Source organism: Pelodiscus sinensis, chromosome 3, assembly GCF_052426305.1.
Source record: "Pelodiscus sinensis isolate ZL-2025 chromosome 3, ASM5242630v1, whole genome shotgun sequence".
Lineage (NCBI taxonomy): Eukaryota > Metazoa > Chordata > Testudines > Trionychidae > Pelodiscus > Pelodiscus sinensis.
The window spans coordinates 49,549,384-49,574,820 of record NC_143054.1 but is presented as its reverse complement, the minus strand read 5'-3'; the positions used below and the strand labels follow the sequence as shown (position 1 = coordinate 49,574,820).

At 37.5% G+C, this 25,437-nt stretch overlaps 1 protein-coding gene across 1 annotated transcript in view; it reads left to right on the top strand.

Moving 5' to 3' along the window:
- Positions 1-24,179, top strand: part of LOC112547815 (uncharacterized) — a 365,550-nt gene extending 341,371 nt beyond the window's left edge. The window contains exons 17-19 of the mRNA XM_075923696.2: positions 245-323; positions 22,577-22,657; positions 24,099-24,179. Of these exons, the coding sequence (XP_075779811.2) occupies positions 245-323; positions 22,577-22,657; positions 24,099-24,179 (241 nt within the window). The remainder of the gene's footprint in view (positions 1-244; positions 324-22,576; positions 22,658-24,098) is intronic.
- The last annotated feature ends 1,258 nt before the right edge of the window (positions 24,180-25,437 follow it).

Below are 25,437 nucleotides of genomic sequence, written 5' to 3'. Positions count from 1 at the left end.
GTCAAAATGATAAGTCTTTCTTTTATTAGAAGCATGTCTGCTCTTTTAAAATCCCTTCAGCCCTCATAATATACCTCATCCAAAAGTCCATTAAGGTTAATAGAAAAAAAATCTTATTGATTAGGTAGAAGTTGAATCAGCTACTCATGTGATTAGTAAATATGTGTTTAAATTAGAATTTCATGATTGGTGCTATCGTTAGAAATATGAATGATGATCTGTACAATTGTATTTTGTGTTTCAGATGTATAGATTCTGTAGCTGGGTATCTATGCTCCTGTGAAACAGGATGGACTGGCTCAAAATGTGAGATTAATATTAATGTAAGTGTTTAATTTTAATTATGTGAGGAGAGAATAACACAATTTAAACTCAATTTGACTTCAGGGACTTTTAAACATTTTTGTTTATTGAAAACACAAGGCAGAAAGTGAATAGTTTTAATCTGTTTTTGAAATGTTTGTTACTTATTATCAGTATAAATTCATATTAGAAAGACTATTGATATAAAGCATTAATATTTTAGTGGAGTGTTTATTGTAAATATGAAAGGCCAAAGCAGAATGAAATCTAAATTTCCTGAAAATTAGTTATGCATCAGTTTGCAGCTATTGCTGATTAATTCTCCAAGATGTCTGATGCTGTTTACTGAAACATAAGAATATTTTGTATTGTCAACAGTAGAATGCAATACCTTGGTGTTGTATATAAATCCTATGAACAAGAAATATATACTAAATTCCTTCTTCTGAAGAGAGTCACAATCCATATATTAAAAATAGCAGTTTCCAATAAGCTTTATAAATTGATGGTATAAAACTCACATTATAAAATTGCATCTTATTGTTCCTCCACTGACAGCTTCTTTGTGTAAAACAATCAAGGTGTGTGAGGTGATATCTTTCACTGAATCAATATCTATTGATGAAAGACACAAATTTCCATGTTTTCAGAATTCTTCAGGTCTCTAAAATGTACAGCTAAATACAAAATGAAACAGACAGTCTCAAACTGCCAGCCTATGAGCCATCCCTGGCAGAGCACTTGTGCAGTCTGGCCAGGGACTCCCAGTGGGCAGGAAGGGCCTGTCCATTACTGGCCTCAAACCCCACCCCTTCCTGCCATTGTTCTGCCCTCTCCCCTCATGGCATCTGGTCCCCAAGGACTCCGCTTTAAGGATCATTGTGTGTGTAGGGGGGACTGCTGCAGCATGACATAAGTGATTGAACCCCATCCCCTGCACTTCCCATGTCAGCAGGAGCCACATGGAAGCAGAGCACATTAGATGGGTGCACTTGTTCTGCTGTGCTCCATTTCCCTGCAGGTCCTGCTGCCATGGGGAGTGTAAAGGGCCTGATCACTTTTGCTGTGCCAGACCTCGCTGCCCATGATCCCCAAAGCCATGTCCTTGGTTATAGGGGGAGAGGCAGGGTAATGGCAGAAAGGGACAGGGCTTGAGGGCTGGTAATGGACAGCCCTCCCCTGGTCCACTGGGAGTCCTAGATTGGATTGTGCAATCACTCCAGCTGGGGATGGCCTGTAGGCCAGAAGTTTGACACACTGTCTTAGCATAAGTATTTAACACACATTTCAAGGGATCATTGAAGTTGAAGTGGCCAGTAAACACCACCACAAACTCCCAATCATAGAAGGAAAACAGGAAGGGGCAGGGAGGTAACTACCAAGGGTGTAGCAGATAGCACATTACTGGATTATGCATTGTTGCAATACAACATAAATTCATTATCTCTGTTCATTCTTTGTATTTTAGTGTTTAACACAGTTATGAATTTAAATTCACACTTTCATCTTTTAAAGTGTTAAAAGATTTCCTTCGAGAATGGGGACTGAGAGGTCAGGTATAGAGTGACTGGTAATATAGTGCTTTTTTTTCTTTTATCACTTTTTCTGTGTGAGTTTATTCAAAAGCATAGTGACTGTCTGTTTTGACTGAAGCATTCAGTGCACTGGATTATGTAAACCCACATGGCTGTGTCTAGACTGGCAAGTTTTTCCGGAAAATCAGCAGCTTTTCCGGAAAAACTTGCCAACTATCTACACTGGCCACTTGAATTTCCGGAAAATCACTGACGATCTCATGTAAAATCATCAGTGCTTTTCCAGAAATACTATGCTGCTCCCGTTTGGGCAAAAGTCTTTTTCCAAAAGACTTTTGCGCAAAAGGGCCAGTGTAGACAGCATAGTACTGTTTTCCGCAAAAAAGCCCCGATCGCGAAAATGTTAAAGTTTTCCGTTAAAAGCATTTTCGGAAAATTATGCCAGTGTAGACGTAGCCCATGTGTATTTGTAGGAATGATAGGTATCGGTCATTGTATCAGTGAAGATATGTCTGCAGTTTTTGCATGTACTGTTCTAGCATAGTTGGAAGAGACCTCAGGAGGGAATCTAATCCCACCCCCTGCTCAAAGTAGGATCAACCCCAACTAAATCCTTACAGCCAGAGCTTTGTCAAGCTTGACCATAAAAACCTTTAAGGATAGAGATTCCACCATCACCATAGATAACCCATTCCAGTGCTTCATCAACCTGCTTGTGAAATAGATTTTCCTAATATCCAGCCTACCCCTTTTCCACTGCAACTTGAAACCATTGCTTCTTGTTCTGTCACTGAGATGAGCTCCATCCTCTTTGGAATCCCCTGTCAGGTAGTTTAACATTGCTATCAAATCCCCCCCTCAGTCTTTTTTCCTGCAGAATAAATAAATTCAGTTCTCTTTGCCTCATTCATAAATCGTGTGCCCCGAGCCCTTTATTATTTTTATTGTCCTCCACTGGATTCTCGTCAGTTTGTCCATATTCTTTCTGAAGTGGGGTGCCAAAACTGGATACGGAACTTCAGATATGGCCTCACCAGTGTCAAATAGAGTGGAATAATCACCTCTCTTGATTTGCTGGCAATGCTTTTACTAATGCAGCCAGTATACCATTAGCCTTCTTGGCAAAAAGGACCCAGTGTTGACTCATATCCAATATCTCATCTATTGTAATCTGCAAGTCCTTTTCTGCAGACTTGCCCCCTAGCCAGTTGGTCACAAGCCTGTGATTACTCTGCACTTGTCCTCATCAGATTTCTTTTGGCACAATCCTTCAATCTGTGTAGGACACTCTTGTTTCTATCTCTACCCTCCATCATATCTACCTCCTCCTCCCCACCACCACCTTCATGTCCTCTGCAAACTTGCTGAGGGGACAATTTATTCCATCATCTAGATCATTAATTATCATTGTTAGATGAGATCAACCTCTTTCGTGGAATGTCTTAATTTGGTGAATTAGATTTTAAATGTGTTTAAACCACAGTTTCTCCTCGGAGAATATTCTGTGGCATCTGAGTTCTTGACTGTAGATAACTGATTTTTTGCTGTGGTTGGGGTGCTTTCTGGATATGTAACTTTGTGTGGTGATCTACTGGTTTCTTTTATATAGATGTCTCTATGGTTCCATTGTTGAAGCTCATTGTGGTATCCAGGAAGAGGATGGTAGGGTGGATGTGTTTTAGAGATAGTCAAATGGATAACAAGTTGGTGGTTGTCTAAGTTGTATTAGAAATCTATGAAGAAATTTAGGTCATCTGTCCAGAGAATGAAAATATCATTCATGTATCTCAGATATATCATTGCTTTTTTTATCAATGATTGGGATCAACATAACAATAAGCCTTCCCTATAACCTGACATTTTATTTATTTTGTGCCATCTGCTCATTGCGCAGCTACAGTTACATCTAAAATATAGACACACACACTTTCATCCAGGAAGAGAGCAACTAACCATAAAATGCTGATTTTATATAGGAATAGCAATCTTTCATTGATTAATATATTTGGTTAAAGCATGGATTATGGATAACAAGCTATTAAGAAACAAGGTGACGCTAACTATTATCATGCCTCTTATGGGGTCCAGTCCTAGCTCCCTGATCTTTTGGGCCAATGGCCTAAATGGATGATTATCTAACAAGGTAGTTGAACTTCTCCCTAATGCAAGAACATACACCACCTGCATATTCCCTTTGGTTTGGGGCATTCCTGAATAATTCTGGGGCATGTCTGATGGTAGAAAGGACTTCTGTGAGCTCGTTCTGTGCCTTAGTGATCTCTCATTGATGAAGAAGCCTCTAGGACATGAATATAGGTAATATAATTTAGAATAGCTCTTAGGCAGTCATCCCTGAGATTAGGGAATGGAAAAAATGGCTTAAAGTGACTTTTCTACCACTCCCCCACCTCCTGATTCTAGGCCTTGTATTAAGCATAGTTTTGTTGGATCACAGTTGGATCACAGTTGATTACAACTGATCTCATGAGAAAATATGGGAAAGTTGCCTCATTCCAGGCTATGTGACTCCTAATATTTTGCTCCTGATTAGTGATGATTGAGTCTCAAAATCTTTGAAGATTTTGTTCAATTCAGAAACGGTTCAGGAAAAATAAGTTTTTGACTTATTAATGTACACAGGGAACAGTCATGAATTTTGATGTACAGCAGAAGTCCTAGAAACATGAATAGCAATTACTTAACATTACCACAAAAGATGTATGTTGCACAACCTTGCTATTAAAATGCATGACGATTCATCTCATACAAGCTATAAATCTAGGTGGAAAATTACCAGTCAACTTTCCTTTACAAAACAAAGCTTTAGTGTATAACTAATTATTTTCCAAAATAACTCAAAATGTAACTTTTGACATTTTATTGCTAATCTATAACATTAAGAGCTATTTCCAAAGCTAACACACAATACCTATGGATAATATTTCATCTCATTTGGTGTTAGTGATTTACATTTCCTTGAATTTTGAAGACTGGGAGATTAAATGACCTATAGGCAATTTTATTTAAAAAAAAACATATTCAAAAGATAACCAAATTCCATATTGATGTGGACAAAAATGCAGAGATTAGAAAGAGAAAAATGTACCCATATATTTAATAGAGAACTCAGTCAAATATGACGAGGAGTCCTGTGGCACCTTATAGACTAACTGAAGTGTAGGAGCATAAGCTTTCGTGGGCAAAGACCCACTTCGTCAGATGCATATTCTCAGTCAAACATATGGCTTCATTTGTGCTATTAATGCTGTTTGCAAGCACTGTGTTTATTAGACTAGATTTTTCTGTAAATATAATCTTTTTTATATAACTACGCACCAAGTCCGCACATCCTTCCACGGAGGAAAAGTCAAGCCCCTGCACAAAGCCCCACTAAAATAAATAGGGCTCCATGCTGATATAGGAATCTGACCATATTGATTAACTTGCAAGACCAGGTCTATATGTCTACCTTCCTATAAATTAGGTGCAGTAATGTTCTTGTTTGTCTTTAAACAAGAAAAAAAGCAGAAAGGGGGAATTAGCTTCTCTACTCTGAAAAGTCAGTGAAAATAATTCATCCAGAAAATGGTTTAAGCAACCTTTTGCTCACTCTTATTAGACTGAGAACCCTGTGAGAAAAAGTTTTCAAGAACAAAAAGGCTGAAAGGAATGAAAGAGACAGTAGATTCAACTAAGATGATACATGATAATAATTTTATTTATTCCTGGTATATCCTAGGGAACACTGTAGATTTAATAGTCTGGAATTATAAAATCCTATACCAATGGTTGAAGTGCAGTTTGTAAAGAACTGCTCGGCTTATCTGATAGTGGTATAAAAAGATTTAGGAACATATTATAATTGCACAAATATAATAGGACTAATTCTAGAGATCCATACCTCAATCTAAATATTGTGTTTCTTGTAGTGTATTAAGTGTACAAGAATTTCTATATTGCACTTCCCTGTAAATGAGAGTAGAAGATTAACCGCAGTTTTAAAAAATTCTGGGTTTGAATTTCTTTAATAGAAGCAGTGTTATAAAATTAGAAATTTTCTAGGATATTTCATGCTAAAACATTTATTGAAATTTGGATGAGTGGAGAATTCTACGTCAAATGTATGTTATATTTTCAAATATATTTTCAAATGTCAAGCTTGATTTTCTCATTTTGATTGGTCACAAGTAATATGATATTCATTCTGTTTCATGTTATGTTCACAGCATTCATAAAAATTGCTGAAAGATTGCTGTACAATACTACTTTATTTCTTATAATCCAGAATCTTAACACAAGAACAATAAACCAGAGAAAGCAGGCGTCTGCCCAAAAAGCACAACTTACCACAATATATGTTTGTAAACTGGACATTTACAGATTTGACTTTTGCTTGGCCAGATCTCTCACACGCACCCCTAGAAGGACAAGGAAATCCTCCAGCTAGGCACATACAATTATCAGTTTACACTTTCAATACAGGTTTTGGTATATTCCTAGCTGAGCCTGTGGTCAGAAGAGTGAGCAAAAGGCATTTTGAGTAGTCTTTTTAAGGAAGTTACCATATTTTATGTGCTTTATGAGCCACTCAGAAAATAACCTAGCAGTGTCAACAGCAGATCTCTACTGTATTGAGTAACAGGGCCACTTACTCTCATTGCTTTCCCCATGTGCTGTGACACATATGGTTACATCAATTTATTTGTTGTAAACTAGATGGTAAGCACGCTGGGACAGGGAGTGTATCTCACTGTTTGCCCACACTTAGCACAATGAACTCCCAGTCCTGATTGGGCCACTGGGGCTAGCATAATATATAAATAAATGCATAGCTGCTAATTTGTATGCAGTTCCATATGTGATGTCCTCACAGAGGAGAGAGTCACTGATTCCCATCACACACACCCTGCTCAAAGCACTTGAGTGTGGGGAAGCAGGATGCTTACAGGTGTCTGGGAGTGCTGTGTGGTGGGCACTAGGTTATTTAAGAGATGCTGGTGTTTCTGGGGTTGATGGGTGAGCACTAGGGTATTTAAAAAGTACCTTATTAAGTGTAATAAGCCTGGCTGAGTGCTAGGGTAAGTGGCGTGAAGGAGGGGACAGGCTGGGTGGAAACTTCATGAAGCTGTTTGGGGAATGTTTTTAAAGGTTTGGTCAGAGTAGCTAAGCACTTCTCGCCTCCTGGAACTGATGGCTGTCTTCATTTGCTCCTGCTGTTGCCATCTTGACCTTCCAGTTGCTCCTTTCTCATTCAGACTCATAGTAGAACAGTGCGAGGGGAAACAGAGAAGCCTGCAGATTTGACTTTTGCTATGTGAGATCTCTCACACAGAGCCTGCAGAGCAACTGATAGAGAGATTGCCGTGTTCATATGGAGTCATTGTAGGTTATCCCTACAGTCCAGGTATTTATGCCTTGGTATTTAGCAAGGATTTGGGAATTCACACAGGGATGCCCTTTGTGTCACACAAGAAGCATGACATTTTGACGGTTCAAGATTTTGGGGGCAGCAGGGCAGTAGTTCTCATTTTAAAAGACAAGGAGAGGGGAAACAGTTGATCTATAGAAAGCAATGGAGGAGTTACCAGGCCACTAGTCTCAGCCAACCCCTCACCTAATATAGAGCCTTCCTTTTACACTGTATGAGCTGTAAATAAGGGAGGGATGTACCAGATTTCAGAGTTGTTCATAAAAAGATCATTTTAATTATTCAAATCTCATAAAAATGATGAGCTCTGGTAATATCTGAGGGAAAGGTCAACTGTCAAAGTTTTAATGTTTGTTTTTCCTCAGAAGTTTATAATGAATGATTTTATCAAATGTAAGATGTGACTGGTTAGGTCACAGACGCCTCCTTAAGACTGTCACCCAGGCTACCTCTACACTGCTCACGGTTGTGCAAGAAGATATGCAAATGAGGTACAGCAATGAATATTGCCGTGCCTCATTTGCATAGCTAATGAGCTGCCATTTTTCAGAAGGAGCTTTTGCGCAAGAAGGAGCTATCTACACTGCTCCTTCTTTCGCAAAAAATAACTCCTGTGAAGGAGCCATTCCTGCTGAAAATAAGCAGCAGAACAGCTCCTGTGCGAAAGGGAGTTTTTGTGCAGGAAGGAGCAGAGTAGAAAGTTCCTTCTTGCGCAAAATGGTGGCTCATTAGGTATGCAAATGAGGTGTGGCAATAATCATCGCTGCACCTCATTTGCATATCTTCTTGTGCAACAGTGTGTAGTGTAGACGTAGCCCCAATGTGCTGATCATATCTGCTGGGGCACCCCCATCACTTTGCCCTCTGGGGAACCCCCATCACTTTGTCCTGCTGAGATGGAAGCTCTGTTCCCTTCCGGCAAAGGTACACATTTGGTGTCACAGTTCCCCAGCAGAGTAACACAGATGCTAATAACAGCTCTGCTGTTGCTCCCCTCCGCCCTCAGGTAGCAATTATTTACACTGGGATTGATAATAAATAAAACTGTTTTAAGTATAACAGGTAGGGTTTAATTAATTACAAGTGAAAATAGACAAATCAAAGCAAGTTACTAATTAAAAATAAACAGAACATGCCAGTTAAGCCTGATACATTAAAAAAGATTGTTACCATTCATATTTCTTGACCTAGTACTTATTTCAGGTAAAATCCTTCAAATCAGAGATGCTCTTTTCTCTGCCTATGTCTAACATCTTCTTAGCATGAAGAGGCAATTTCAAAAGACAGCTGAAGATAATCTTTGCCTCCTATCCCATAAATAGGATTTCCCCAGGGCTGGAATTCTTTGTTTAATTCTCCCCATACCCATGGAAAAATACCAATTTCAATATAGATTCCAGCACCAATTTGGGCTTAAAGGAAGAACAAAGCCATTTACAGATCATTGTCTTGAGCACCAAGCCATTAAGTATCACTAATGGTTTTTACTAGAAATTCTGGATTAATAAGTAACATTCTGGGGAACACAAGCTCTTGAATGATAGGTAATTTGACTTGTTTTGTATAACACATATTTGAGTTATGTATATTCATATTCAAAAATTTATTTCCATAAAATATATGGTCACATGGTCACATAAGGTACCTAATTTAATGGGACATTAATTGAGTGGATCAGCCAGCCAATCACTCCATTAAAGTGTCTGTACTATAGAATAAAAGTGTGTACGTGACTTTTTATGTTGAACTTTCCTTCCGTGTTTTCCAAATTTGACAAGCTGACTACCATGGTAATTTTGGGATACCTTTAGAATGGAGTGACATTGAGGAAAAATCACAAATTTTTGAGCTAGAAATTTGTTTCACAGTCTATTCAGCAAAATATTTTTAAAAATCTATGGATTCCTGAAGAAAATGAAATTTTGGAAAGTTGAAAATCACACAAAATTAATTTGTGAAAGTGTTTACGTTAAACTGTTACCAGTTTCTAGTTTCACTGCTGACTATTAAATCTGACAGGACCAAGTAAAAAGTAAAATAAATTCCAGTTTAAAAAGATATAAATTGGCATAAGGGACATGCAGTTTTAAAAACAGTATATTTCTACTTGCTTTTAATATGTATTTTGGATTGGTATAAGACAACTGTGCTACAGAGATTTATTGAAAATCATGAGTGCACTTTAAATTCTCTTGTGAACTGAAAACTTCATTATTTATTGGGCCAAACAGTTTAAACTAAGTGCTTTTTTAAATATTAGCAAGGAATCTTGTGACTTTTGGTCTCTTAATAGCAGTCAGTTCTGTGTCCGATTATTGCACTTGTGAGAAATTAAACCATGGTACAGTATTTTCCAAGGCATTAAAAAACACATACAATGTGCTCTTACTAATACATCAAACTATAGCTACTTTATGCAACCTTTAGAAAGTTCTATTAAAGCGTTAAACTGTTTGGTGCCCATAAAATAATACCGTAAAATGTGATACTTTGGAAAACTAAATTCAGCATACATGAAAAAGCTGTTACGGAAATATAATAATTATACTTAGCAAAATATACATGTTTAGTACCCTATGTACACACTGATTAGCCAACTGATTAGTTAAAAGGTCTTTATTCATATTTAAAAAACAACAAATGGTCTGGTAGCACTTTACAGACTAACAAAACATGTAGATGGTATCATGATCTTCTATGGGTACAGCCCACTTCTTCAAATGACTGGAGTTATTCATCTGAAGAAATGGGCTGTGCCCACGAAAGCTCATAATACCATCTACATGTTTTGTTAGTCTAAAGTGCTACCAACTATTTGTTGTTGTTTTTTCTGTACAGACTAACTCAGCTACCCCCTGAAGCTTTTCTTTTATATAGTCAAATCAAATCCACCCTTCCAGTCACCTCATCCCATAAATTGGGTGTCCAAATATTGTTATTTTTACTTCTTCCATAACATTATAAAACATCACTGCTTCTATCTCTTTATATGATTAAACTCTTTCAGTTCTCAGTGCCAGCCATTCTCCTCCTCTCTCAGTACCCAACATCTGCATTGTTTACACCAAGTCTATTGAAAAACAAACATTGTTCTTTTCTATTCTAATGCCTTTGAGTTCCTGTATTGTCTATCCTTTTTCCCCCATTAAGCTTTAATGCTCTTCACATACCTGTCTTTCTCATAAAAAATATAATTGGCTACACTAGATCAGACTAAAGGTCCATCTAGTCCAGTTTCCTGACTTTGTATAGAGGTCAGTGCTAGGTGTCCTAAAGGAAATGAACAGAGCAGGTAAATCAAGTGATCCAGGTTCTGGAAAACAAAGATTGGGGACACTATCCCGAATTTATCAATCTCTCTCTCTCTCTCTCTCTCTCTCTCTCTCTCTCTTTTGAATCCTATTATAGTCTTGGCCTTCACAACATCCTCTGGGAAAGTTCCAAAGATTGACTGTACATTTTGTGAAGAAACACTTCCTTTATTTTAAATGTGCTGCCTATCAATTTCATTTGGTTCTTGTGTTATGAGCAGTAAATAGAAATTCCTTATCTACTTTCTCTACACCAATCATTATTTCATAGACTTCAATCATATCCCCCCCTTAGTCTTATCCAGACTGAAAAGTCACTCTTATTAATCTCTCCTCATATGGAAACCATTGCATACCTCTATTGATTTTTGTTGCCCTTTGTTCAATCTTTTCCAATTCCATGTCCATTCTATTCACAAACCAATGATGCTCATGTTGACTGCCATCTGTCCACCTCTCCACAAAACATCTAGGTGTTTTCTTCCACTGTCTACATTGATCTGTAAGGCTATTAACTGCTTTTCCATCAAATCCCTCCTCAAATTCACTTTTGCTGAGATTCCTACAAAAAAAAAACAAACAACAAAAACAATCTATAGCCAGTGACTTATTTGGCAGAAACACTGTCCAAATGCTAGCTTTTTACAACAGATATACTATTTCCAAGAAAAATCGCCATCATTTAAGTAGTTTCAGAGGAGTAGCTGAGTTAGTCTGTAACAAGAAAAACTTAAAAAACAATATTCTAGTAGCAGCTTAAAGACTAACAAAACATGCAGATGGTGGTATGAACATTCATGGGTTTTCATGATACCATCTATATGTTTTGTTAGTCTTTAAGGTGCTACTAGACTATTTGTTGTTTTTTAAGTTTTTCATCATTTAAGTAGTTATAGTTTTTTAATGTTTATAGAAATTTTAAGAAGTGTCAGTAACCCACAGCCTACCACGGTTTTTAATTTGTCTTAATATTCACTTTACAACATTTATTCATTAAATTTGTAAGTAATTAGGCTATGGAATTTTTTATTTGAACTATTTCCAGGAGCATCATAGGGTTTTTTAGTGTATATGGTATATGTGCTTCAATAATTTAGACTGTTTTTAGGAACAATTATACTCAAATGCTGTTTATCACCTACAGGTAGCACTTAGGCAGAAAATGTATTTTTATCCTTTTGAAATGTCATATATTTTTGTCATTCAGCCACTTGTACTTTGACAAGCCATTAGATTACTTTGTGAACTATACACAAAGTGAACAATTCATCATGTATATTTCTAAAAGCTTTACTTAAAAAAAATAATGGTTACAAAGTTAAGCACTCAAAAGTTAGGAAAAGGTAAGGTAAGATTTGAGCAACCTTAATTCCTGCTACTTCTGTGCATACATTGTGATACAGTCTTGATTTATGTAATCATATGCAATTTTTTCCATTGCAACACATGTTGTGCACAGAACCAATGGTGTTCTGAGAATGAGTCAGTGTTGTATAGTGATGCAGTCTGTTGTCTTTGCCACCTTTCCCTTGTTTGTTGCATAAGTTGGGAAGTGTTGTGAAACAGAGGATTGCATGCAGCAAAAGAAGGGTCTCATGTTTAAGGGCATTTCTATTATGGGGAGTAATTCTGAAATAACGCCCCTTATTTCAAAATAATAAGGCAAGCATCCACACTACCAAGCTGTTCTTTCAAAATAACAGGCTTGTTATTTCAAAGTAATAACTTTTGCTTGTGAAGAGGAATAGCTTATTTCAAAACAGTTATTTTGGGAGTTATTATTTTGCAATAATTTACTTTGAAATATTTCCCCATAGCCTAAGACAGTGGTTGAATGTCAATCTAGAGAGCTGAATTCTCTCCTTGAAGCTGTCACAGAGTTCCTAAGTGATGGTGTAAAGTGCTTAAAGTAACATTTTCATTAGTCATTAACTGTGTTTTTCTCATTTTTTTGAGTGCCTGTGAGCTCTGATTGCAGAAGTGCTGTGTACCCACAGCAACTGCAACTGAGGTTTATGGGAACTCTGGTCTGACTGTGTAAACTACTATGAATTGCTGAGTATTGTGATAAATCAGACCCTTATGTGTTACAAGTTGATCATCCAAAAATTGTGACTCTTTTGATGGTTTTGATCTTAATCTCTTCGTCTCAGCTAAAAAGTAAGGTATCACCTGTCCTTACAGTTTGAGAAACCCTGTGGCAAGAACACCAAGAGGAAATTAGTAATTTTATATTCAGTACAAATTTGGCTCCTGTCCTTAGATAAATAATGCCTGGAGCTACACATTAAATTGAGAAGATTTAAATAAATAAATAAATAAATGAGTCATGTAGGGGTTCTGTGGAAATGATAGTATGGGATGACATAATTAAAGACTGTGCCATAATGAATATAAACAAAGTGACTGAATTAGTGCTTGACTTTGATCTTCTAATTCTTTTACAGTTTTTTTCTCCTGCTATTTAAATTTAAAAATGGTGGAGTGGGGGGCAAGGGCAGGTGGAATCATGTGGGTCTTTGGGAAGTTGGAGATTTTTAGATCTGCAACATGTTTTCTATCATTTCAGGTAGTTGAATATCTCATAGCAGTAGAAAGCTATCTTCTATGCAGATGTGTTAATAGAGGGTCATAGAAATGTAGATCTGGAAGGGATCTTGAGAGATCAAGTCCAGATCCCTGTCCTAAGGAAGGACCAAATATACCTAGATCATCCCTGACAGGTATTTATCCCAGCTGATCTTAAAAGCTTCCTATAACCGAAATTCCACAACCTTCATTCAAAGCCTATTCCAGAGCCTAAATATATCCTTATACCAATGTTTCTCAAAGTGGTCCATGGTTACTTTGAGAAACCTGCTAACTATCCTCCATAGTTTGTTTATTTACCAGCTCCATGGCCACTAAGACTTGTGGCTCCCATAGCTTCAGTTTGCCATTTGTTGCCTAGGGAGCGGTGAGAAATGGCAGCCAGGCCCACGCCACTTCCCACATCTCCCCTTGGCTGCAAACAGCAAACTGGAGTCAATGAGAACTGTGAAGCTCTGTGGCTATAGGGCCCATAAATAAAAAAACAGCAGTGGCCAGTTTGCAGTTTCCACGGACCACTTTGAGAAAAACTGCTTTTATACGATAAAAGCTGTGTTATCTGGCACTTTACCAGTTGGAAAGCTCTATTAACCAGCATTTCCTGTCTCTCAACAAAAAGCTTAAATCTAGTAATGGGGCAAGTATACTACCTAGAACTTTATGCAACTGCACATTTTCCATTCTACTTTTAAGCAACAGAAGCGGACGATAATTAAGAAAGTTGATAGCAGGGATTTAGCAGCTTGCACAGTGTGTCATAGGGTTATTATAGATTCAGCTCTATCTCCAACACCTCCAATGATAATTTATGTTGATAATGATGACCCTGAGGCATTGCAAGATCCTGAAATGTCTTCAGAATCAAAGAAAGATTGTATTATGTATACAGTATAGTTTTAACATTAAATGTATTTTTAGTGATTAGCATGTACACCATGTGCTGCCCATCATGTTATGTCATGTCAGGTAACCTACTGCACAGATTTTTTTACCTGTATACACCTAAGTACTTCAAGAAATTAACCATTCTGCAGTCAAATACTACTACTGGGTTGGTGAGCACCAGTATAATATTTTATACTTCATTAGTTTTATTGTATTTTGATCTTTTGAAAATTGGTATTCCAATGATAATTATAGCTTTTAGATAACTATAATTTTTTACTTCTCATCCCCCCAACCTATCAGATAACAAAGCTTCTATTGTAGTTAGAAAGGGTTTTTCCTAATATCTAACCTAAATGTCTCAATGCATATTAAGCCCATTACTTTTTGTTCTACCGTCATTGGTTATAGAGAAAATTCCATCATCTATATAACAGTTTTAATGCATTTCAAGATTGATCTCAAGCCCCACCTCAGCCATCTTTGCTCAAGAATAAACATACCCAGTTTTTCATCTATCCTCATAGGTTTTGTCATTTTCATCATTTTTGTAGCTCTCCTTTGAATTCTTTCTACTTTATTTAGTTTATAATTACTTCCCATGATATTTATACAGTGTTAATAAACCCCGGAATTATATTATCTTTTTTCACTAATGCATCACCAGACAGTTATTCCAAATTTTGGAATTGTGCGCTTCCTAAGAATAATACATTACACGAGTTTTTATTGAATTTCAGACCAATTCTCTAATTTGTCTAGGTCATTTTTAATTATAATCTTGTCTGCCAAAGTGCTTGAAACCTCTCCAAAACTTACTGTCATCTGCAAATTGCCACTGTACCATCCCTCCCCCCCTCCCCCCCCCCCGATATCTGCTTCACTGCATCCAAAGATGACACTCAGGAATAATAGGTTAAATTACTGGATCCAAGGAAAATTGTGATCTATTTATTATAAATTGTTCTGCTCTTGCATATCTTTAGGCTCTCCCCATCTCCTCTTCCCATCTTTCCCTGCTACTGTGCCCCCCAGATTCTGCCTTCCCTTTCCCCACCTCTTTCCTTACCGTCCCCTTTTCTATCACCAAAATCCTCTCCCCTTCCACTTTTTCCTGTTCTGTTCTCCATCTTCTGCCCTCATCTGTTCTTACCCTCTTCCTTCAAGGCTTGTATCATTCAACTTGTCATCATGCATCTCTTTCCCCTCTCTGCTCTACCCACTCCTACCCCATTTATCTGCATTTTAATTAGATTGATTTCTTCTTCCTGGACCTGCTGCAAGAGTACTAAAAAAAAAAAGAGAATAGAGAACACGGGAAAATACAGTGTCTCTGTTTTTGGTTCCTGTGTCTGATGTCATAGTAGCCCCTAGCAGTTTGGAGCAGTATGTGCAGGAAATGTCCTACGCAGTCCCTCACATCCTGGATTGGCGCATGCTCAGTTACTCTGTGGAGGCTGGTGAATGCACTGTCTGATCAACACATGGGAGTTGTACTGGGATAAAGCATTCTTAGTGTAGCTAGACTCTTTGGATAAATATCAGCTAACCTGTAACAAGTCTGCTGAACAAATGCAAACTATAATTTCAGAGGCTTTAAACAGGGCCAAAGTTTGAAAAGATTTTGAAGGTGATCCCCTTCCAAGAAATTTTAAATCCCTGCTCAAAGTCAGTTATACTATAACACAAAAACAGTTGCGAAGAGAAAAAAACATAGGGAGAACATTGCAGAAACTTTGGTATTTTAGCTGAAACGTTCTAAAAATAATCAACTTAAGAAGACACTATGTATTAAAAATTTCATCCCAAGCTGTTTCACTTTGTCTTCTAAAGAAGTGAAAATAGGAAAGAAATTTCCATAATTAGACATAGAATCATAGACTCATAGAACACTAGAAGGAAGTGTTTTATGGACCTGGAAGGAACCTCGAGAGGTCATCAAGTCCCATCCCCTGTCTCATGGCAGGACCCAATACCATCTAGACCATCCTTGATAGATGTCTGTCTAACCTGCTCTTAAATATCTCCAGAAATGGAGATTCCACAACCTTCCTAGGCAACTTATTCCAGTGTTTAACCACCCTGACAGTTAGGAAGTTTTTCCTAATGTCCAACTTAAACCTCCCTTGCTGCAGTTTAAGCCCATTGCTTCTTGTCCTATCCTCAGAGACCAAGGAGAACAATTTTTCTCCCTCCTCCTTGTGACACCCTTTTAGATACCTGAAAACCGCTATCATGCCCCTTCTCAGTCTTCTCCTTTCCAAACTAAACAAGCCCAATTCTTTCAGTTTTCCCTCATAGGTCATGTTCTTAGACCTTTAATCATTCTTGTTGCTCTTCTCTAGACCTTCTCCAATTTCTCCACATCTTTCTTGAAATGTGGTGTCCAGAACTGGACACAATACTTCAACTGAGGCCTAATCAGCGCACAGTAGATGCAAGACTTCTCATGTCTTGCTCACAACACTCCTGTTAATTCATCCTAGAATCATGTTTGCTTTTTTGCAGTAGCAACATCACACTATTTTAGCTTGTGGACCAGTATGATTCCTAGATCCGTTTCTGCAGTACTCCTTTCTAGACAGGCACTTCCCATTTTGTATGTGTGAGACTGATTGTTCCTTTCTATGTTGAGTACTTTGCATTTGTCCTTATTAAACTTCATCCTATGTACCTCAGACCATTTCTTCAGTTTTTTTCCAGATCATTTTGAATTATCACACTATCCTCCAAAGCATTTGCAACCCCTCCCTGCGAGTTATCATCTGCAAACTTTATGCCAATATCAAAATTGTTGATGAAGATATTGAACAGAAATGGTCCCAAAACTGACCCCTGCACAATCCCACTTGTTATGATTTTCCAGCAGGATTGTGAACTGTTAATAACTACTCTCTGAGGGTATGTCCCGGGCTTCATTTGTAACTTCGAATGCCTACATTAGCCACCTAGTTCGAACGAGGGTGGCAGTGTAGACATACCCTGAGAGTGAATACCCAGCCAGTTTTGCACCCACCTAACAGTAGCCCCATCTTAGTCGTATTTGCCCAGTTTATTGATAAGAAGATCATGCAAGACCATATTAAATGCTTTACTAAAGTCTAGGTATACCACGTCCACCACTTCTCCCTTATCTACAAGAATCATTATCCTATCAAAGAAAGCTATCAGATTGGTTTTACATGATTTGTTTTTTACACGTCCATGCTGGCTGTTACCTATCACCTTCAGAGGGGTAGCCATATTAGTTTGAATTTGCAAAAGTGACAAGGAGTCCTGTGGAACCTTATAGACTAACAGATGTATTGGAGCATAAGCTTTCATGGGCAAAGACCCCCTTCATCAGATGCATTATTTCCCAGAAGCAACGAGGAGTCCTGTGGCACCTGATAGACTAACTGAAGTGTAGGAGCATAAGCTTTCGTGGGCAAAGACCCACTTCGTCAGATGCAGATTCAGACTAACACGGCTACCCCTCTGATTATTTTCCAGGTGTTTGCAGATGAATTCCTTAATTACTTGCTCCTTTATCTTTTCTGGCACAGAAGTTAAACTGACTAGTCTGTAGTTTCTTGGGATGTTCTTATTTCCCTTTTTATAGATAGACACATCATTCTTTGTGGTAGAAAATATATAGAAGAGAGAGAAAAATATACAAACAAAACATTGGAAAGTAAGTATATACTATTACTACATTCCGTAGAACCTTTGCATAGTTGTAAAGGAATATTTCAATATTGTAGTAACTTAATGAGAGATGTCTGCATAGTTTTTAAAAAGACAATTGTAATAAACAAATTTGCCATATTCTAAATTTTGACTTTAGATACAGCATCTTGTAAATCAATCATCCATTCATTCACTCGAACATTTTTATAAGTAAACATAGAAAATGATTATTATTCCTTAAATTTTAAGTCATATAAAAAGTAGGAAGTAAAAGATTAAATATTTTGTCAATAAATTAATATTGTACAATAATTTCCTTTCATAGCTGGCAAAAATCCCTTGAGGAAGATAAATGCATTGTCTTTTAATCTGAATTGTCTCAGAAATGACCTTCTGGTACAGAGAAGCAAAAGTCTCCCGTAGGTTTATGTTGACATTCCCTCAGATGCTTTTCCAACAACTGTACAGAATTTGAAGGTACTCTTTGGCACAGTCATCCTCAGTATCCCTACTGTGTGAAGATGTGTGTCTATGTAGCATCCCTGATTTCCCTTGCTCACTAGGACTGGGGACCAGTATGCATATGGGTGGGATCCAACTGCCTGTTTAAAATGTGTAAACCCAGACTTCTCTTGAGTCAATTCAGAAAACTTTCATTTGGTAAAAGTTGATGCATCCTTCATTGAGGCTCAGTGATGAAGTGTAGCTGGGTCACACTCACCTTTCGCAAGCACCTACCTCACCCAGAGCATGTGCTTGAACTCTGTTAGGGAGGATCTTCTGTGACCAGCCTTTTGACTGACACACACACAATCTGTGTGGCAAAGCAAACAAAACCCCTTCCAGGGTTCACATCTAACAGTAACCCCTCTCTGTGTACTCTGGAGTGTTCCTCAGGATATGCTTACACTGGAAAGTTATTTCGAAATAATGGGCTTGTTATTTTGCAATAACTCCTGCTAGTGAAGAGGAATGAGCTTATTTCAAAATATTTATTTCAGGAATTATTATTTCAAAATAACTTATTTCAAAATAACCCGATAGTATAGACATAGCCTCAGTCTGGTCTCACTCTGGACTAGAGTGGCATCCCCAGGACTTCCTTCTTAGAGACCATGTCTTTACGCTTACCCCAGGGTTTTATCTCAGAGTCCCAACAGAGTCCAGTCTGCACTAAGCTCTCCACAGTGAACAGTCCATAGTACTGCTACTCTCTCAGCCAGTCAGTTGTCCAATCTGTACACCTTGAGCTACAAAGATAAACTATTGTTCTGATCTGCAGTTCTTTTTATAAGGTCTTTCTGGCCCTTTATTGGCTGTTTCCTTTGCTTGGAGGACCTCTTTATTGCCTTTTTCTCAGGTGGGATGTCACACATCCATAAGGCTTGCAGCAGGACTTAGTCCACACCATCACAGGAAGCAATCAACTGTGCTTCTGTTTAATGATCACTGAAATAACTGAGGGTATTGCCTAAAACATGGACCATCATGCGACTCCTGAGTAGAAGCTGATCCATGTAGTCTGAGGGGTTTTCCTGGAGACTGACTGCAAAAAATGCCAGCAATGGGCCATTGATTTGGTTTTTGCTGTGTGTATCATGTGTGTGACAAGAGCCAGGAAAAATGACAAATGGAGCACACAGTTGGATAAGCGGTGTGACTGAAGCCCTAAGGAAGCCAAGATATGATGTTTTTATTGTTCAGAGTCCACGAAGGGTGTGTCTATACAGAAAAGTTATTTCAAAATAATGGCTATTATTCTGAACAATTATGCGAGCTTCTACACAGCAATTCTGTTATTTTGAAATAATTTTGAAATAACAGACAGCTTATTCCAACTTCTGTAAACCTCATTTGATGAATAATAATGCCTATTCTGAAATAGCTGTTTCGAAATAAGGCGTGTGCAGACACTCCACCTCTGCTATTTCAAAATAGCCCCTTACCAGGGTCATTCTAAGTTGTCTCTCCTGGGGCTCTAAATTGAGATAGCACATCTACATTAGGGAAGCCTGCCTCAGATTAATTTTGAGGCTTCCTTGCAGTGTAAATGTGCTATTTCGAAATAAGCTATTCCGGAAAATCTCTTCTGGAATAGCTCATTCCGAAATAACTGTGCAGTGTAGATGTACCCCTAGAGTGCAGACTTGAATTTCTGAAAAAGAAACTAATTCCTATTGTTTGCTTCTATTGTACTTAAGGAACCTGGACTCAGTGCACATTCTTGGTAAATTAACAGGATCATACCAAAACATACCTGACTTGTCTCTTCAATTTCTCCTCCTAAAGGAAATAACCCATATTGCCCTTGAATATATGTTAGTGACTAAACATTTGGGCCAAGCAACAGCACAATGGTCTATAATGATTTTAAAATAAGAAAAGCTGACACTTGGAACCAGAAACTACCGTTCATGCTTCAGTGAAAAGAAACTTTTATGCTTCCTTTCACTCTTATGCTTAAAGTCATCTGAGGAGGCCAAATCAAGCAAAATGATTTTCCTCATTCTCAAAGGAACTAAAAGTGAAAGCATTACTTTGAAAGGAAAAAGAGAAAAAAAAAGCATGGTAAAGGAAAAGGAGCCACAGTTCCAGCAAAGTCCTGAAGAATCAAGCTAAATGAGAGAGAAATAAGCTCTCCTCATCTTCAGTGCTTCCAGTCTTCCAGGAGTAGAGTGTCTAGTAGTTTTAGACCTAAATCAATCTGTCTGTTTCAAATCCTTTAGCTGTGGACCCCAACAAGCACTGAACGTTTCTATTTTCACTGCCACCAGGCATTAGCAAGGGTTGTGCGAGATCTTATTAGGAATAAATGCTTTAATGTAATGAGACACTAGCACTGTGCTCTAACATTAATCTTTCAGTACATGACTCTGCAGACAGGAGTTTCAGGGATTCTTTTCAGGGGCTGCTGGACATAGTAACTGATGCTGGTTTTAGTAAATTCATGCTGATTTCTCCACCTTCTGTTGAGACTTTTATACATATCTTGTCACTTCCAATATTATAAAACCAAGCTTGAGATTTTTTCATACTGCCAGTACATTCTGTCATCTTTCAAATAGCACATTTGCTAGAGAAAAATATTGATTTCTGTTTTCTTTGCCAAACTCATTTGTATTTGCTGGTACATTTGTAACTTAGATACCGACTTGTATTTTGGTTATTTTTCTCAATACTATCTAATGAGTCTATTTATTCAATACTAAGGTTTTATCACTGCTAAAAATAGGCATAATTCTCCAAAGAGCTGCTCTTTCTGACATTAACTTTTATAATTACTACAAAAAAGGTTTTAAAACCTCTTTAAATTGAGTGATCAAGATGTGTTCATGTCTAAAGTCAGGAACCCCATGACTTCACTGCTGTAACCTATATCCTTTCTCAGCCCATATTTCCTACCTTTTCTAGATACATGACAGCTAGAAATAGATTTTAAGCATTTTAATGAGACCTTTTCACCTTACTTTTGAAAATCCCATCTTACATATTCTGTAAATCAATGAATAGGGTTTTCAATGCTGTAAAAACGTCATCAGTATGGTGTGTGTGTGTGGCACGAGGGGGTGGGGGGGCAGCAACAATAATTTTTCTACCTTCTGTCTGCTCCACTTCTGCTACTTCTGTCAAGCACAACAGATGAAAGACTCTGAGATATCTCCTGCTAATACTAGGTTAAGAAGAAGGACTTGGAAGAGCCATTATCTCTGCTAATACCAGTGACAGGAGCTCCTCAGAGGCAGTTCAAAGGCTTTTCCTAACTTTCTCTGTAGTAACCTCCTTCCTTCCAAGTTTTCACCACCACTACTGCCCTTACTGATATTTCTGTCTGATGATCTGATTCTTTCATGCACTGACTGCCTCCCATAACTCCAAATTGTTGCAGATATTTCTTTGAGTAATCTGATTCTTTCATGCACTTACTTCCCCACATAATTTCAAATTATTGCTCATATTGCTCTCTGATGATCTGAATTTTGTATGCACAGACTCCCTCACGTAATTCCAAATTTTTAAGATTTTATTTCCCTTTGTCCTTCACATCCATTTTGTGAGTGCTGGAGATAGGATGGCAATCTTCTCTTTAATATATCCACCATATAAGAGTTGTGTCAGCAGTCATAGATGGTTCTGTGCACTCCTAGAGAACAATGATAGTTCTTCTCTAGCAGCTAGAAATGGAGGCAGCTCCTTTTTTTCTGGATTCTTGGAGAATGGAAATAAGGAAGATTCAATTCGCAAGAGAGGGAGGCCTGCATGCTATCTGAGACTTTGGCACCAAAAATTACTCCTGTGTAACTGTTATGTCTGCTTCCCTCTTGATCCCTGCATCATAATTGCTTTTATCCCAACTGAGTTTTAAATCAGAGTGTGAATGTAGAGTCCCAGTAAAATCCAAATTCAATGTAAGTTTTAAAAGCAACTTTTTACACAGGTTAGACAGAACTCTTTAAAGGGCTTTGTAAAATTGCACTGCTGGATGTGAGAGCAACCTCCCCCCTAACAAAATAGATTGTATCCACATTTAAAAAGAGAAAGGCATGTGTGCACTTGGCTATTAATAAGGAACAAAGGAGCACATATTTTCTTAGGACTTACACCTATTTCTTAAGCACCTGTGCAGGAGAGTCCCTTCTCCCACAAATGGTCTGCATTAATGTACTCTGTAAGTGACATCAAAAGGTGCACAACATAGTAGAACAGTCCCATGTTCCATTGTTATTAAATATGGACTTCAATGGCAACCATTCTATGTTGTGTTTAGCCACTAATTTGTCTTTAGACAAGTAAAATTGAATCAAGCACTATGGATGTTATGAGTCAATGTTTCTAAACAGTGTTTCTTCCATTTGTAGGCACACAAAGTACTGAACATGTTAGAGATTCTATTTCTGTTTGCTATACTCACACAAGTAGTCTTACCAGTTTCAGTAATGGTAATGAATTCACAAGTGGTTATATTAACTTAATTGTTATTGCTTGTGAGACTATGGCTATGTCTGTATTACACTGGAAGATTTCCTGTGTAGCCGCTGTATGTTGGCAGAAGAGAGACCCCAATGAGCGATGGTAGCCATGTCAATGAGATGCTCTCCCACCAACATAGCATTCTTCTCTATGCTTATGCTTTTGTTGGTGAAACTTTTGTCGGTTGGGGTATGTTTTTTTTCACACCAAAGTTTTCCCTAGAAATGTGTTAGAGTCATAGCCCTAGACTCACAGGGTTTGGTGCTAGGTATTTGCAGCTAATCATCCAACTTTCTTGTTCTCTTTGATTGACTATAAGTTCTAATTTCCATGGGAATTATGACAGCCCACCTAGAGTAGGTCTACACTTGCACCCTATTTCAAAATAGAGATGGAAATGAAGACATTCAAAATTGGAAATGATGCTGGGATTTAAACATCCCGTGCTTCATTTGCATATTCACGTTATGGCTCTATTTTGAAATAGCGCTATTTCGAAATAAAATGCGCTGTATAGATGCATTATTTCGAGATAAAATCTTTCTCTTGAAAAAATCGTTAAACCTCATTTTATGAGGAATAAGGATTATTTCGAGAGAAGGGTTTTCCCTTGAAATCATGCATCTGCACAGCGCATTTTATTTCAAAATAGTGCTATTTCAAAATAGGGTGCAAGTGTAGACATACCCTCAGTTAGGGTATGTCTACACTACCACCCTAGTTCGAAGTAGGGTGGTTAATGTAATAAATCAAAGTTGCAAATGAAGCCCGGGATTTAAATATCCCGGGCTTCATTTGCATCTTGCCAGGATCTTTCGAAAGCCTAATTCGAACTACCTACTCCGTGCCACGTGTAGCCGTGGGCACGGAGTCCGAACTACCGGGGATTTAAAAATGGCGGTGCCTGGCAAGATGCAAATGAAGCCCGGGATATTTAAATCCCGGGCTTCATTTGCACCTTCGATTGACTACATTAACTACCCTGGTTCGAACTAGGGTGGTAGTGTAGACATACCCTCAGGGATTTATATGTTCTGGAGAACAATTGTGTGCCAGTAGAAGCTCTGTTGTCTGGCATATTGTGAGAATGGGAGATGCCAGTTAACCAAATATTCTGATTAACTGAGTTATAATTTATCAATGATATATCTATTATCAAAAATTAAATACAATACAATTAATAAAGCATTAAATAGTATACAGTTACTCAGGAAGCCAAGAGTAATATTACATTGCACTGTGGCTGGTTTCTTGAAGTCCTTAGGTGTATACAGATAAAGATTTCTATACCGTAGGCTATTTTATGACACTACAGATAACTATGGGCAGCACAAGGCATATACCCAGATCACTAAAAATACATTTGACACTAAAACTATACAGAATGTAATTTATTCTTTGATAATTCAGAAGGCACTTAAAGATCTTGCCTCAGGATGGTCATTATCAACATCAATTATCATTGTAGATGTAGAATGTGTAGAAGATTGAGCTGAAACTGTAATGATATTATGACACAATCTAGGAACTGATTTTTTTAATATATCCCTCATTTCAGCTGGTTTCCTTGTCTTCCGCCTGTTTTGCTGAAAAGTAGAGTGCAGAATATGCAATTGCATAATGTGCTGGAATTAAAGATTTGTATTGGGAGATATCTGAAATACCAGTTAACTGAACTTTCTGGTTAACTGAGTACTGGATAATAGACCTTTTACTCTCTCAATTTTATCTATAAAATTCGGTCCACTCCAATATTCTTTCTGTCACTCTATCACTGTATAGCTAAGTCCTGAAGTCTTGTCCTGAACCCAGTTCTGAAGAAATCTCCCATTTTACTGTACACCTTTATGGTCATTCTTAGTATACTTACTGAAACAAAGAGGTTTTAACACTGAAATTTGACATGACTATAACTGTATATTCAGTCTAAGCACTGTACATCTGTCTGAGGCTTGCTTATCTCTACTTGCATTTAAAATTTTGAGGTAAGAGGTTGAATTTTTGTATGCTTTTAAAAATATTATTTGGGGCAGAATTTTTTCATCATTAATTTTATAGGAATTATGAGCAAATCTGCAATAATAATAAAAATCACTACTGAGATATGGGGAAAACAGAGTATCAAAAGGACAAAATGTTTAAATAGCAGATTGAGGTGCTTTTAAAGTTGTCTATCTAAACTGTATGCATAATTTTGGTAGTCTACAACCTTTCCCATATTCCTTTGGGATATATAATTCCATTAGTTTATGTAATGTTTCCTAATACATCATTCTAAATATACCATCTGGAGAGTCGATAGAAAAACATGTATGTTCTGTAGCCCTCTCTGTGGATATATACATTTATATTCTGAAAAAGTAATGACAGTACCTGCAGGAAATGTGCTAAGTGCCCTTGGTTATCCTTAAGGTATTCCCCCTCTAAAGAAGTTAAAACTAATATGAAAATAAATTCACTTTTAAAATCCTACTATTACTAGACTACTTAAAAACACAAAAAAGCCTGTCTTGGATGTGGCATAAATTGGGTTTCTGAGCTCAAGAGCAAAAATCTCTTTTGTATTGGCAATTACACTAATTCAACTTTCCTATAATTTTGACAAAACATTAATTTACCTCTGGTTTGCATGATATGATTTTGATGCGTTTTATAGCAGCTTTGTCAGAACAATTTTTCTGTGAACTCTTTTTAAAAATCACTCCAGGATTGAATTTGTAAAAGTTTTAAAATTAATGGAAATTCTGGA